This window comes from Sus scrofa, chromosome 9 (assembly GCF_054392235.1).
Source record: "Sus scrofa isolate SSC_HxYL_T2T_F1_AM1 chromosome 9, Sscrofa_HxYL_maternal_Yorkshire_Landrace_v2.0, whole genome shotgun sequence".
Lineage (NCBI taxonomy): Eukaryota > Metazoa > Chordata > Mammalia > Artiodactyla > Suidae > Sus > Sus scrofa.
Window position 1 is genome coordinate 128,796,960 of NC_139391.1, and position 13,418 is coordinate 128,810,377.

The window sequence follows — 13,418 nt, forward strand, 5'->3', positions numbered from 1 at the left end:
TCTACTATTCCATGAAGCCAGCCTTCCCTGGGCCTGGTGGAGACGGGTCAGCCTGGACCCTCCATGCTCTGCAAATAATGAAAGTCAAGGACCAAACGGAGGCCCAGGGCAAGGTGCTCTGTCATCCAGGTGTGGGATCCAGCTGAAAGAAGCGAGAGGAAGGGGGAAGGAACCTTCACCTTAAACTGGAAGGAATGCAACAACTTTTTTTTTTTTTTTTTTACTTTTTAGGGCCGCACCCAGGGCTTTATGGAAGCTCCCAGGCACATGGAAGTTCCAAGGCTAGGGGTTGAATCAGTGCTACAGCTGCCAGCCTACACCACAGCCACAGCAACTCGAATCCAAGCCACGTCAGTGACCTGAGCCACAGCTCACGGCAAAGATGGATCCTTAACCCACTGAGTGAGGCCAGGGATCAAACTTGAGTCCTCATGGATACCAGTTGGGTTCGTTACCACTGGGCCACGATGGGAACTCCTGCAATAACTTTTCTGTTTAAAAAGGAAAAAAATGGGAGTTCCCATTGTGGCTCAGCAGAAACAAATCCAACTAGGAACCTTGAGGTTGAGGGTTCGATCCCTGGCCTCGCTCCATGGGTTAAGGATCCGGCATTGCTGTGAGCTGTGGTGTAGGTCGCAGACGAGGCTCGGATCCCGAGTTGCTGTGGCTCTGGTACGCCGGCCTCTACAGCTCCGATTAGACACCTAGCCTGGGAACTTCCATATGCCGTGGGTGTGGCCCTAAAAAGACAAAAAGACAAAAAAAAAAAAAAAAAAAAAAAAGGAGGGAGGGACATAGAGAAGGAGAGAGAATTGATTCAAGTAAAGGACTGAATGTCCTACTAAAAGCTGGACAAATAACAAGCATATGCCTGAACCTCACAGGGAATAAAAGCAGAACACACGCAATTCTGTGCTCTCCAGCAACCTGTCAGAAAAGATTTCCCATGAGCTGGGAGCCTTCATTTTGGCAGGTGTGAACTGCAGAGGGACGCAAACACACACACACACACACACACACACACACACACACGCACCCACGCACCCTTGGGGGCAGGCTACGTGCACACTCAGACACCACGTCTCTCTGTCCCTGGATGAATGGGAAGAAGATGCCAAATTAACACACATTATCCTTCCCTATCTAATGAAGCCATCAGCAATTTCAATTTCATTTTTCATTTGTTAGTTTTTTTTTAAAAAAAGAGCACTTAGCAGGTGGTTATCCCCTAAACCTCCACGGGCGAGGCTTTGGTTCCAAACCACACTTTAAGCCAATGTAATTGAAAATAAAAGTGCTCCAAATATTTGTGTTCCAGACTTTTTTTTTATTCTACTGTTTAAACAATAGCAAAGTTGCTTTTTTTTTCCTGGAGTTGAACCCTTGCGCTGCATCCCCACCCAGGGGATCCTGCCAAAGAGAAGAGAAGGCTCCACAGCGCAGGCGTCTCAGCCCCTCATCTGGGTGCTCAAGCCATTTCAGCTCCAAAGCAGTTTTATGTAACCCTGCAGGCAGCGCTGACTCAAAGCACCTGCCGTAGGTGACTAGCTCTTGCCTCCTCGGTGGCTGCTTCAGACAGCCTCCTAGCACAATGGGACCGAACTGGATCCACCCCCTTGGATCCACATCCTTCACTGAAGAGATGAGGAAACAGATTTTCCAAGAGCCTGAAGGAGTCCATCAAGGCCACTCAGCTATTTTTCTGTATCTCAAGCATTACCCTCGAGGAGCTGGGTCAAAACCGAGAGGTGTGGCTCCCTACCATCCGTGTTCTCCATTGTGCAAAAGCACGTCTCCTGATTTAACAGAATGATGCTCTGCACCAAAAGCTGCCTGTCAGCTCAGATCGATGAGTCCTCCTGGCACTAAAAGGTGGAATTTAAGAGGAACACTGAAGGTCAGGATTCTATTTGAAATCTTGAGGCCCCCTAGCCTGAGCAGGATTTCTTGTGTTATGTGTATGCATGTCGATTTTCTCAGAAGGCTGCATTCTCTGCCAGGGAAGGACTGTCCCGTTCATTCTTCTGTCCCTCTTCCATCAGCTGCTTGGCATAGATTTTGTACATAATGAAGACTCAGAACACCTTCTTTTTAGAGTAAATAAAGTGCCCTAAACATCCAGGCAGCAGAGTAGGATGGCAGAGATGCTCTCTAGGTCGAGAATGGGAACAAAAACAATTACCTGAATTTTCTGAAAGAGAAAACTCAGGCAAGACAGCTGCCTAGGTGTGGAAAATTAGACGTCAAGTTTTCCTGGAGCCCAGCCATTCAGTCCTTCTCTTTGCTTCACTTTTTTAGGACATTTTGTTGATTTAATGGAAAGACCTGCACCCCTCCGATCCACTCCTGTCCCTCCTCAGGGACCAGCATACACGTAATCCCTTTGGAAAAGCTTAATCAGTTCTAATTGAGGCACAACACTAACCCAGATTAATTAGACTTTTAGAAAGTTGTCCACACTCGCTGAAGTAAGCTGGGCCCTGACCCCTCCATAGCTTCGCAGGGAGAAAGTGTTCAAGTTTTAAAACCTTGAAATTCTGCCAGAGGCTCCTGCATAAAAGCCCCTTGCTTCTCAAAGACATTCACGCCATTGGCTTTTCATTCTGTACTAAACAGAAATAAAAACAGAACATCAGACTCCAAGAAGGATCACAGAACTTCAGAGTTCAAAAAGCCTGTTTCCGTAGTGGGTTTTTGTTTCTGTTTTTGTTTTTTCACAAAGAAGCAATCTGGTGTCGGCTTGTAACCCCTTAGTGGAATTCCCATCTCAGAACATTGTCCCTGCACTCCTGGGAACCCAGAGCATCCCTGGAAGAATCAGAACCAAGCGTCTTGAGTGCTAAAAGTCACTGAATCAGATCATTGCAATTCAACCTCTTAGCCTCTAGGTCTTACCACTGCAGCAATCCAAATATACCCTAAGCTTCCATCCACTAATTTTACCGCCATACACTGGGTCTGTACAAGCTTCACATTAATCACTGGCAGCAAAATTTGAAAGCTTATCCTCAAGGCATATTTATTTTTCACTTGAGACACAAAAGCAATCATTTAAAAAATTCCGCGATATTCTTACAGAACACGTTTGCCTGGAGAACCCCAAATCATTGAAAAGTATCCTCTCATGAAGATTCTCCTAGCCAGGTGACAGGTAGCACTCAGGTATTTCCATCCCCATTCCGAAATGAGAAAACAGCCTCAGGGACTTAAACGGAGTCCGTCAAGAGGCTGAAATAGAAACCAAACTTCAGAATGACCTTGAATCAAATCCAGCCAGAAAAGAAGGTGTAAACTGATTGTGACGCTTGTTCAGCTTAATGTGACTCTAGAAAATAAGTCAGAATCAGCTCATAAAAAAAAAAAAAAAAAAAAAAAAAAAAAAGCATGACTGTCAAATCCTAAGTATTGTGGTACATATGCCACTACCTTGGCAAATTCCCCACAGAAGTTTGCTGTTCGGGGGTATAGCCATATGTTATATGTGCTCGAGCTCGTCTGCTTTATTCTCTTTCCTAAGTGAAATCCATAGAACGCTAAAATGACTATTTGTCTCACAAAATTACGTGCTACAATATGTGCTTATTCTTAAACTTTGCATTGCATTTAAAAATCTATTCCAAAGCGTATGTTATTTAGCATTAGGATCAAGGGGCCTGGTTAGAGGAAACCGCTCAGCCAGATGAAAGTAAAAATCACTTCTAAAGACATCACCTGAAGACCTAGGGACTCCAGTAAGGCCATCCCCCACCTGGGAGCTGAGCTGGGTCAAAATCAAGAACACAAGGCTAAGTACTAGTCAGTGACCTTCACTTTGTTATACAAAATCGTGTCCCCCAATTAAGTGGGAAAGATATTCTGAACTTACCCCCGCAGCCCTTCTGCTCCCAGATCCATCAGAACTTACTTCTAATATGAATTTACGAGGAGCACTGACTGTCTGCGTAAAACCTTTTCTCTTCAAAAGACCCTTCTCCCTTCCTCACCCTCCTCTCCCGCTCCCAAGTATTTCACACAATTAGGATTTCAAAGCCCAGTGAACTCAGACTTGCTTATGGTGCAAAAAACCACAAGAGCCGAAAATTTTGGCTGCCATCAAAACGCCCTTCCCACACTGCAAAATGCACAACCATTTCTACTTTTACGGAAACAGAAGGCGAACGAGATGAGGAGGGGGAAAGCGGAAGAGGAAGGCTAGCAGAGGTGTATTCTCATAAAACCTGCAGTCAAGCAGACATTGAGGAGTGTAATACAACCAGGGTACAGAGCCCCCCAGATAAAGAGGGACAAGAAAGCTCAAAAGTCTGCCCACTCAAGTCAGTACCCAAATGCACAGAATATTCACTTGGTTGATGAGTAACCCAAGGCTCTCCAGGGTCTCCAAAGGAGGTCATTTAATTTTATAAAACAAGAACTGGATGGAATCTGGACGTTCATTCCTACTGAGCTCATGGCTCCAACTCCCTACGCCAAGTTCTTTCTTGCTAAAGTTGCTGAGTACACAGAGGCGTCTTGGGACCATAGCTCAGAAAACGGAAAATAAAGCCCATCTCCCCACTGCATTTAAATTATGTTTTCTTATCTCTGCCCCCTAGACAGGAACTCCCTAGAGGGCGGAGACTGGAGTTTTCTGGGACGCCAGGTACAGTACCTGGATTTTGCTGCATCTTTTACAAGATGGATGATTTGCTGAGACATGATGAAACCTGAATTCTACTTACACTTATGGGAGAGAAGCACATCAAAGGAATCTGCCCACCTCGTAGCTTCTTCTGTGGATAGTCTCCTAGGAAAAAAGAAACATCTGTCTTGAATATTTCTGAAACGACCTCCTCTCCTTCAGCTACCTCTGCGGTTTGCTCAGAAGAACAAGACAATAGACAGCAAATGAAGACCATACCCAGATCTCTGCAGTTCTGTCACAAACTGCAGAGCCTACCATTTAAGTGACTGATGGGAAAAAAATCTTAGGATTGGAATTCTGTAAATTTTGTATGTTGGCTTTCAGTCTAAAAAGCAAAACTAAGAAAGTGCAAAATTTAAAGACGTCACTGTGGGAGTTCCCGTTGTGGCACAGCGGAAACGAATCCAACTAGGAACCATGAGGTTGTGGGTTCGATCCCTGGCCTCGCTCAGTGGGTTAAGGATCTGGCGTTGCCATGAGCTGTGGTGTATGTAGGTTGCAGATGTGGCTCAGATCTGGCGTTGCTGTGGCTGTGGTGTAGGCCGGCAGCTACAGCTCTGATTAGACCCCTAGCTTGGGAACCTCCATATGCCGAGAGTGCAGCCCTAAAAAGGACAAAAAGACGAAAAAAAAAAAAAGATGTCACTGTAAACCAACTCTGCTTCTGTTTAGCTAATTAATTCAAGTGTCCCAGTAACAATGGAAAGACACTGACTGGACTTGAAGTTCGACGAGTGAGGCTGAGCTCCCGACTCCATCCCTTTACCTTATTTTCCTCATCTCTGTAACGGGGATAAAGACAGAACTCGTGTGGGTTGCACGAATACCATCTATGACATCACTGAACACAGGACCTGCACAGTATAGGCACTGAATCCATATTATCTGAACCTAAGCAGATGTTTGAGTAGATTTGAGTGTTTCCCATCTGAGAAGCTCAAATTGACAGCTAAGTAGAGCCAAGAAGCATCCTTCACAGCAGCTTTATAAGAGTGGTGCGTGATGTGGTTTTCGCAGGATAAAAAGGAGGGTCTCTATTCTGAGACTGGTATGCCATTCACTTTGAAGAGGAAAATAACATTCTTTCATTCATGTTCACAGATACCAAAGAAGCTGCCAAGAGGGGGGAATTTGTCACACAGCTCATCTCTTCAACCATCTACCAGAGAAGACGAGGTTACATAGCCCCACGGTGGGCATCCACCCCACAGCTGGCACCCTGGGAATGCTGCGTGGCCATATTACTCACTTTAGAGCACGGTTGGGTTTGTCGGGAAGAATAGCGGTGAAATCGCTACAGGAGTCGGACTTGTGAGACAGGCATCCCAGTCGAGTCCTCATACCTTTGTTCCTGCAATAAGCACAGGGGCAGAAGGATGTGGAACTGTCAAAATAATAGCTGTCAGCCCCATAAAGGGCCCCTGGAGCTGCTGTGGCAGGAGCCAGCCCTGCCGGCTCCCATCCTTCCCCAGGTGGCCCCCGCAGATTTCCTGCGCAAAAGGAGAAACACCTAGAGGCTCAAGGGCGATACTCACTCCCTGTCTTGACTACTGGAATAGTAATAGGTCCCCTACCCCTAGAGGCTTAATGCTTTTTAAAGCTGACATGCAAGTTGATGGTAAGTCAATGAAGGTCGTTAGCTTGGAAGTATTTCTAAATTAGGATTCTCTGTGGGGAAAGGAAATACAGAGATGACAAAATAACCAGCCACATTTTGCTTTCCCACTAGGAGGGCAAAGCGGCAGCCGCGGCAACAGCAGTAACTCCCAATTGCAGAACCCCTGTGGTACCCACACGGGTAGTGGAGGGATGCTTGCGTGATACAGGGGTGCCTGTCATAGAATCTCAGGGCACAGATAAAGTCCAGGGCTTCAGAACAGGTCAATTCCACCTCAGGTTCTTCCTACCCAGCCCACGAACCTGGGGATACACACGAACGGCTACAGACCAGTAAAGACTGATGCCTGCAGGTGGGGAGGAGAACAGTGGGTCCAATCAGCAATTAAGAACCAGGGGTGCCCTTGGTCAGCTCTTTCACTGAACTAAGCTCTCAAACATCTATTTATATTTTAGTATATTAACATATCTAAAATTTTAACATGCATGCTTAAATTTCTCATATGTTTTCTAATTTTCCTAAAGACCAGACACTACAGACCCAATGAGACATTATGCTAACGTCTCTTTCAGGCTCTCATGAATAACCCCCTTTTACCTTTAACCGAGATTGGCAAACTACAGCCCCACAAGATGTCTGTTTGTGTAAATAAATTTTTATTGGAACACCACACCTCGTTTGTTTACACGTGGTCTAAAGCTGCTTTCGAGCACGAGGGCAGAGTTGGGTGGTTGCAACACAGACCCTATGGCCCATGAAGTCGAAACTATTTACTCTCTGGCTCTTGGTGGAATCACTTTACTGACCCTTGACCTTTAACCATGGCAATTCCTCAGATGGAAGGAGAAGGTAAGGGGGGTGGTTTGGGGATAATCAGGACTTGAGAGTGACTTAGAGGGGACTTCCGCATGCACGCTGGTCACAATTTGCCATGGAACTAGTCCCAGAAGATGTCATTCTCCTGGTGGAAAGGAAGTTTTTCCAGCCTGGCTTTCCCTTCCTCATTTTCACAAATCCTGGGTCTGAGCAGAGATGTGAGCGGTCATGCAAGGCAAGCTTTTTCTTTTATTTCAAATGGGTTTTCATCCCTGACCCTGGTCATCGTTCACAGAAATCTTATCCAGAAGTGCCTGGGGATGGTATCACGTTTGGCGGGGATGGACAACACGTGTATTCCACAGTCCATCTCCGAGGAGCCTTTTAAGGCCAGAACATCCAAGTTCTCAGAAATACCTCCTCGCCTGCCCGTCCTGTGCTCCCACCTCTCATCTCAGCCAGACGCACCGTGAAGCCATCGATTTTCTGGCTTTTCAAAACACTGGCTACAGCTGTTCTCTGATGTCCACCTTACGTCCACTCACTCTTACAAGTCAGAGGGCACCCAGTGCCAGGCCATGCAAGCCACGATTCAGGGCCCTTGAGTCATCACCTTCCATGAATTCAAGTGCAGGTCCTGCTCAGAACCCCAACTTAGAATGAGCCAGTTCATTCCTCGGTGCCTCAGAAACATCAGTCACTGAACAATCAGGTCGATGCCCCTAAGAGCAATTAAGAGGATTTCCAAACAATGGCAAATCCACACCAACTGTCTAATAAGGTTTAGCAGGGGCCAGTGTAAAGGGTGCTCCTTGTTACCAAGACAACGGTGAGTCTCCCAAATAGTTTGCAAAATCTTCCACAAGATATTCTTTGGGGCAAAAGAGTTCTGATTTTCCATCTTGTCTAGCTGAAACTTAACCTTTTAGTGAGGTCTGAAAGAACCGGAGCAGAAGCCAGAGTCAAAGGTTAAACTGACTTTAAAAAAGAAAAAACTGGGCTTGTCCTCATCTTTCTTCTCTATCCCCGTACCTCATAGAGACCCCTACAGGGTTCAATACAAGCCCATGCAGGGGCCCACCCCACAAATCCTGCCAGTGTGGGGGAGGGCTTGGTGCTGAGGCCAGCTCTGCTGGCAAAGCCCCAACTTTGCGAGAAGCCCCCAGGGAAGGACAGCGCAGTCCACACAGGCAGCCTGGGGGATGGATGCCAGTGGCAGTCCACCGCAGGGTTGGAAGGCTTCAGGCAGGCTCCAACTGGCGGCGGGGGCAGCGGGGGCAGCAGGAAGGCAGTGGGAAGAAGAAAGGGGCAGAGGTAAGAAGACAGGTTAGCATCAGTTACCTGCGTGGCATCAGTAAAGCGGCCATACAGGCACCGGCTTACGGGTGACCCTCTGGCTGGCGTGCAGGGACGTCAGGGCGGGAGATTAGCCTGCGGGGCGCGGGATTTACCCTTTCACGTCCTCTCACCTAAAATCAAAGAATCTGCTGTAAGAGGGGCCGCCCTCTCTTATCTGACTGCACTACGAGTCCTCGTAGACAATTTCCTGCCAACAGAACACCTCCCCACACACGACCCCCTGTTCCCCACAACCGTCTGCTCATCCTGAGCAAGGGACCAACCCAGGGTGGATGAGGACCAGCTGTCGGGGGGCTTCACCTCGCAGCCTGTTGGTCAGGAGTTCCTGCTTCCCCAACCATGGATCAGCAAGGGTGACATGGGACGCAGGCCCCCAGGGGAAGAAAGCCCGGGCGGGGCAAGCTGAAAATTACTGTCCTCTGTGTCTTACTCAAGTGGGGCCCAAGTGACCAGCCGGCCCCGGCTGGGGGTGGATGGGTCAGCACTCGGTCCAGCATCATTTGATTGGCTGCTCTTCTGCTTCTCAGCTCCCTCCAAGTGAAGCTGGGAGGGCGTGAGCGGGCGGAAGGTTAAGAGAACTCCAAGGGAGGCTTGTCAGGCCCTGTCACTGCTCAGGTTTGCTCCTTTGCGGGGATTGCAGGCATGGGGTGAAGAAATGAATAAGCAAGTCACTCTGCCCTGCCCATCTGGAGGCTGCCTGACCTTCCGCAGCCTGGGCACTGCCTGTTTCTGATGGGAAGCCAGAAGGGTAGCGGGGGGGGGCGGGCGGGGGGAGGGTTCTGGAGGGGGAGGGCGCTTGACCCGTCGTCTCTCTCCTGAGGGTCCCTCGCTCAGTGCTTCAAACCCTTTGTTCCTGTGGACAAAACTGATGGGAAGAAACACGTGGAGAGAACAACCTATCCATGCAGGGTCCCCCTGGGGACCTCTGCCACCAAGCAGAGAAGCCATTTTCAAAGAAGCCTCATTTAGACAGAGAAGGCCCCAACACCATCTATGCAGGTTAAATTATTTTGATATTACCTGGAACATTTCACAAAGGCTTTGGAAAAAAATACCTTCTCCAATATCATTGTAATTAATCCAATTATAAGATTGCTTTGTTAAAACTGGGGGGCAAAATTAGTTAGACTTGGTGTAAAGCCTCATCTCCGGGAGACTGAGCTAGGGCTGTGTCCCCCGACAGCAAGGACGTTTCCTTAATCTTTGTCCCAACCGTGCCTATACCTGCTTGCCCAGAAGTGGGGAAATCGAAGTCCTTGACGGCTCTAAGGGTCTCTAGAAATCCCTCTTTGGAGTACCCGAGCCTCCTTGTCTCTCAATTGTGGGATGAATCCCCAGAGGAGGGGGAAGCCCAGGCCAAGGGCCTTTGTGAACTTGGGGCCGAGCAGAACCAGGGACCACCACCCCCATTCACAGCAGGCAAGGTCGTCTGGGCAGTTGTCACCTGGCCTCCGGTCACTGCCTTGTGGCTCTTCCCACCCCACGGCTAGTCCACGCTGGCTTCCTGGAACTGCTGCAATGTCGGCCTCCCTCTCTTCTGAATCCGGCACTGGCCCCCCTTGCCCCTCAGCCCCTCCATCACCCCTTCGATTAGCTTACTCTTGGAATCAATGAAATAGGAATCTGCAGAATGCTCTGACCCTCACCTTTCTCATTCATCCCAGCACCTATCCCCTCGACTTCTAGGGAACAGAGGTTGGGGTTACCCAGCGCCCAGGAAGGCCAGGGGTATGATGGCACCATGGTCCATGTGCCCTAATAAGTGGGCATCAAGTTACAGGGGACTCTGGGGCAGACAGGATGGGACAGAGTGGAAAGCAAGGATACACTGGGTGAAAAAAAGGTTAAAAGCAAAGAGCAAAGATTTATAGAGAAGAGAAGAGAAACTAAGAGCCTCAGCGGGAAGAAAGCAATCAATATGCATGGAGAGGCAGGTTAATTAAATATGGATAATGCAATCAGCCCACACGGGCACCCCGGAGAGGAAAGGGAGAAGCCAAAGCCATACTCACTGTCTTTGACCAGTCCTCATGGCCTGTGGGTCTTTGCCAGCGGGAGGGTCAGAGAGGCTGCGGGTAAGGAGCTCTGGGGAAAGAGTAGATCTTTCTTTAGCAGTCAAATCCTTGGCGGGTGAAGGGCATGTGTGCAAGAACACACAGGCACACTTATGCATGCACTCACACCATCCACATCCGCATGCATGCATGCATGCACAACACACCTCCCACCCCTTGAACCAGGCAGCAAGCGGCCCCGCTGAAAGCTCTTCTCCTCTCAGCTTGTCACATCCAGTAAATACTGAAGCAGCCTACACCCAGCGGGCGGCGGCTCAGCTCCCGGGCACAGTCTGCACGCCCATCCTCATTGGCAGGATGCAGGAGGTGCCCCTGAGCAGAGCTCGCCTGGCCCTCCTCCCGCACCTCCGTCTTCAGCCTCACTAACCTGCTTCCCTGCTCCTTTGGCCGAAGCTCAGAAAGACGTCCCCACAGCCCAAAGCGGCCTCCCTCGACACCCAGAGGCTGCCCAGGGGGGCAGTGAAGCCGGAGGCATTAACTCTTTCAGGCCACCAGTGAGCTGAAAATCAAGTGTCGGGGGGGTCTCTTCTAATGAGCGCTGCTGCTGGCTGAAGGCTGGTTGCTGCTTAGGGAGCAGGGAGCATAAAGATCTTGCCCCAGACAGCTGCTGACAGCAGGAGCCAAGCCGAATCAAATCTCCTAATGAACCAGGAGGAGGGGGGCTGTCTTGCTGGGTGTGATGTGATGTGATAAATGCAGAGAGCGAGAAAGCTTCGGGGCAGGTCACACATCTAAATTCCACCCCCTTTCTCCCAATTTCTATTGTGCTGCACTACCAAGCCCAACCACACAGCCCTGGAATGAGCCCCCTCTGCCACATCTCAGCTGTCCCTCTTCCTCCTCAGAGGCGTTGGACCCAAGCCTGTCTCCACTCCCACTCCCCAGCACCAAGCATACCACTCCTCACTTCCTAATGAGAAACCTCCACCGCCCCAAACACGTCTATTTCCAACGTGGTCCTCCTGCCTTCACCTGGGTTTTCCTACAGTGGAAATTCACCTCTCTCCCTTATCCATCACCTAGCAACTTCCCCCTATTTGCATTTGTTACGGAGTGAGACTTTTCCCTTTGTTCTGCCCAATCTGCACATTATCTCCGTTTTTCCGCCTTCTACATGTTTTCTTCCCAATCGCCTTACCCACATGGATCTTCACACTGCCTGGTTCAGTTCCAGAAGGAGGACTCCCTCTTCCCGCTTGTCCTAGTACAGGAGTTCTCTGAGCGCGGTGCCTGGACCAGCAGCATCAGCATCACCTGGCAATGTGTTAGAAATGGAAAGTCTCAGGCCCCACCCCCAGACCTACAGAATCGAAACTCTGGGGATGGGGCTGCCCTTCCAGGTGATTCCCATGCCTGCTTAAGTTCACGAAGCCCTGTCCTGGGATAAAGCTTCCTTATCTTCTCCTCATCCCCCCCTCTAGGTTCCTAAGGCTGAGTCTCCCACTCCCACCCAGGGACTAGCTCCAAATGCACCCAGACTTTGCTACACATCATTTCTGAAACCCAGAGGGCGGCACTTGCTAGAGGCGGCAGACATCTCTATGGAAAGTGATGCTTTTATCAAATTAAAGATATTAGATGCTCTTTGTTGAACCTTTTAGAATGTAGAAAGCATTGCTATATATTGTCACTCAGCAACCCCATGCGGGAGTCTGAGAGAGTATTATTATCCCCGTGTCACAGATCAGACAACAGAGGGTAGAAGATGTGACCTGCCTTTTGCAAAGTGACCCAACACGTCAGAGGCAGCTCAAGGTCCAGAAATTGCTTTCTTATGACTTTTGGAGCCGAGATCTTTCTACTACGTCACACGGGGGCCCCTGTCCTTCTGGCAGATCTATTGGCGCATCACTGATACTCTCACAGTGCAATGACTCTGCCGCAACCACATGCTGCCTGACGATAGGATGAAATAAAAATTCTGATGCTGCCTCCACAGTGACTCACTGTCTCTCTCTGAAAACATCCACAGGTAAAGGGAACTTGGTGTTATAAGAGGAGAGGCAAAAGAAACATTTTCCATTCCTCTGAATTCCTGTCTCAAACCCTGAGGCTAGCTGGGGTTTAGAATTAGAGCATGAAGGGAATCCTTCACTTCTGGGCATTTTCCTGGCATACTGTACCATAAGAAAGAAGTACACAGGTACGCTGGGGAACAAAAGCCTATGGAGAAGCATTTCCCTAATCCACGTGGACCCACCCTGGACTCCCTGCCCAGGGCTAATGTTTAATGAGCACTTCAGTACATGCCAGACACTGCGCTAAACACTGCATTTTGTTTTCTTCTTTAACTCTCACAACAGACTTACAAGGCCAACATCTTTATCGCTCTTTTACAGATGCGAAAACAGAGACAAGTTTTCTAAGTGGCAGAGCTGGTGTCTGATACCAACTTTGTGCCTCCAGCCTCTGCTTTGCCTCTTGCCTTAACACAAAGGTGGCATCATCATGGAATTCCTCTATGGGCACTAGAATGGTGGGATGAAGGCTCCCTCCAAGGTTCATGCTGCCCAGCCCGGCATCCAGGATTGAAAGGCCCTGGGGAGAGAGGGCAGGGCTACAGACGGCCTGGGTCTCAAGTGGAAGCTGACCAATATTAACCAGGCATCCGAATCCTCAATTAGCCCTTCGACATACAGTCATAGGAAGTCAAGAAGCCAACCCAACTGTCTAAGGAAAGACATTGTAATTAATAAAGCTTTAAGAGAAAGCACAGGAATGTCAAGAGCAGAGCGACAGGCCTCTCACTTGAGTAAAAAGAGAAACTTAAAACTAGTGCCAACTTTCTTACCAAGACACTCCTAAACACCAAGGAGTAAGCACACTGCACCCTAGTTTGCGAAGCACAGACCTAGGGCAGTGCCCTCTC

The 13,418-nt window shown here is 48.9% G+C and overlaps 1 protein-coding gene across 50 annotated transcripts in view; it reads right to left on the reverse strand.

The window, feature by feature from the left end:
- RGS8 (regulator of G protein signaling 8) overlaps positions 1 to 13,418 on the reverse strand; it is a 139,967-nt gene that overhangs the window by 19,331 nt on the left and 107,218 nt on the right. For 23 of the 50 annotated variants that reach the window (XR_014816447.1, XR_014816448.1, XR_014816449.1 and 20 more), the window contains 5 exons: positions 11,688 to 11,803; positions 10,487 to 10,559; positions 8,457 to 8,584; positions 5,931 to 6,032; positions 4,719 to 4,783 (listed from right to left, as the gene is read on the reverse strand). Coding sequence is in view for 36 of the 50 variants with exons in the window: in XM_084977895.1 (XP_084834021.1) it covers positions 4,719 to 4,783; positions 5,931 to 6,032; positions 8,457 to 8,482 (193 nt within the window). In the remaining 14 variants the exon portion in view is untranslated. The other 27 variants (XR_014816459.1, XR_014816457.1, XR_014816458.1 and 24 more) reach the window with 8 other exon arrangements.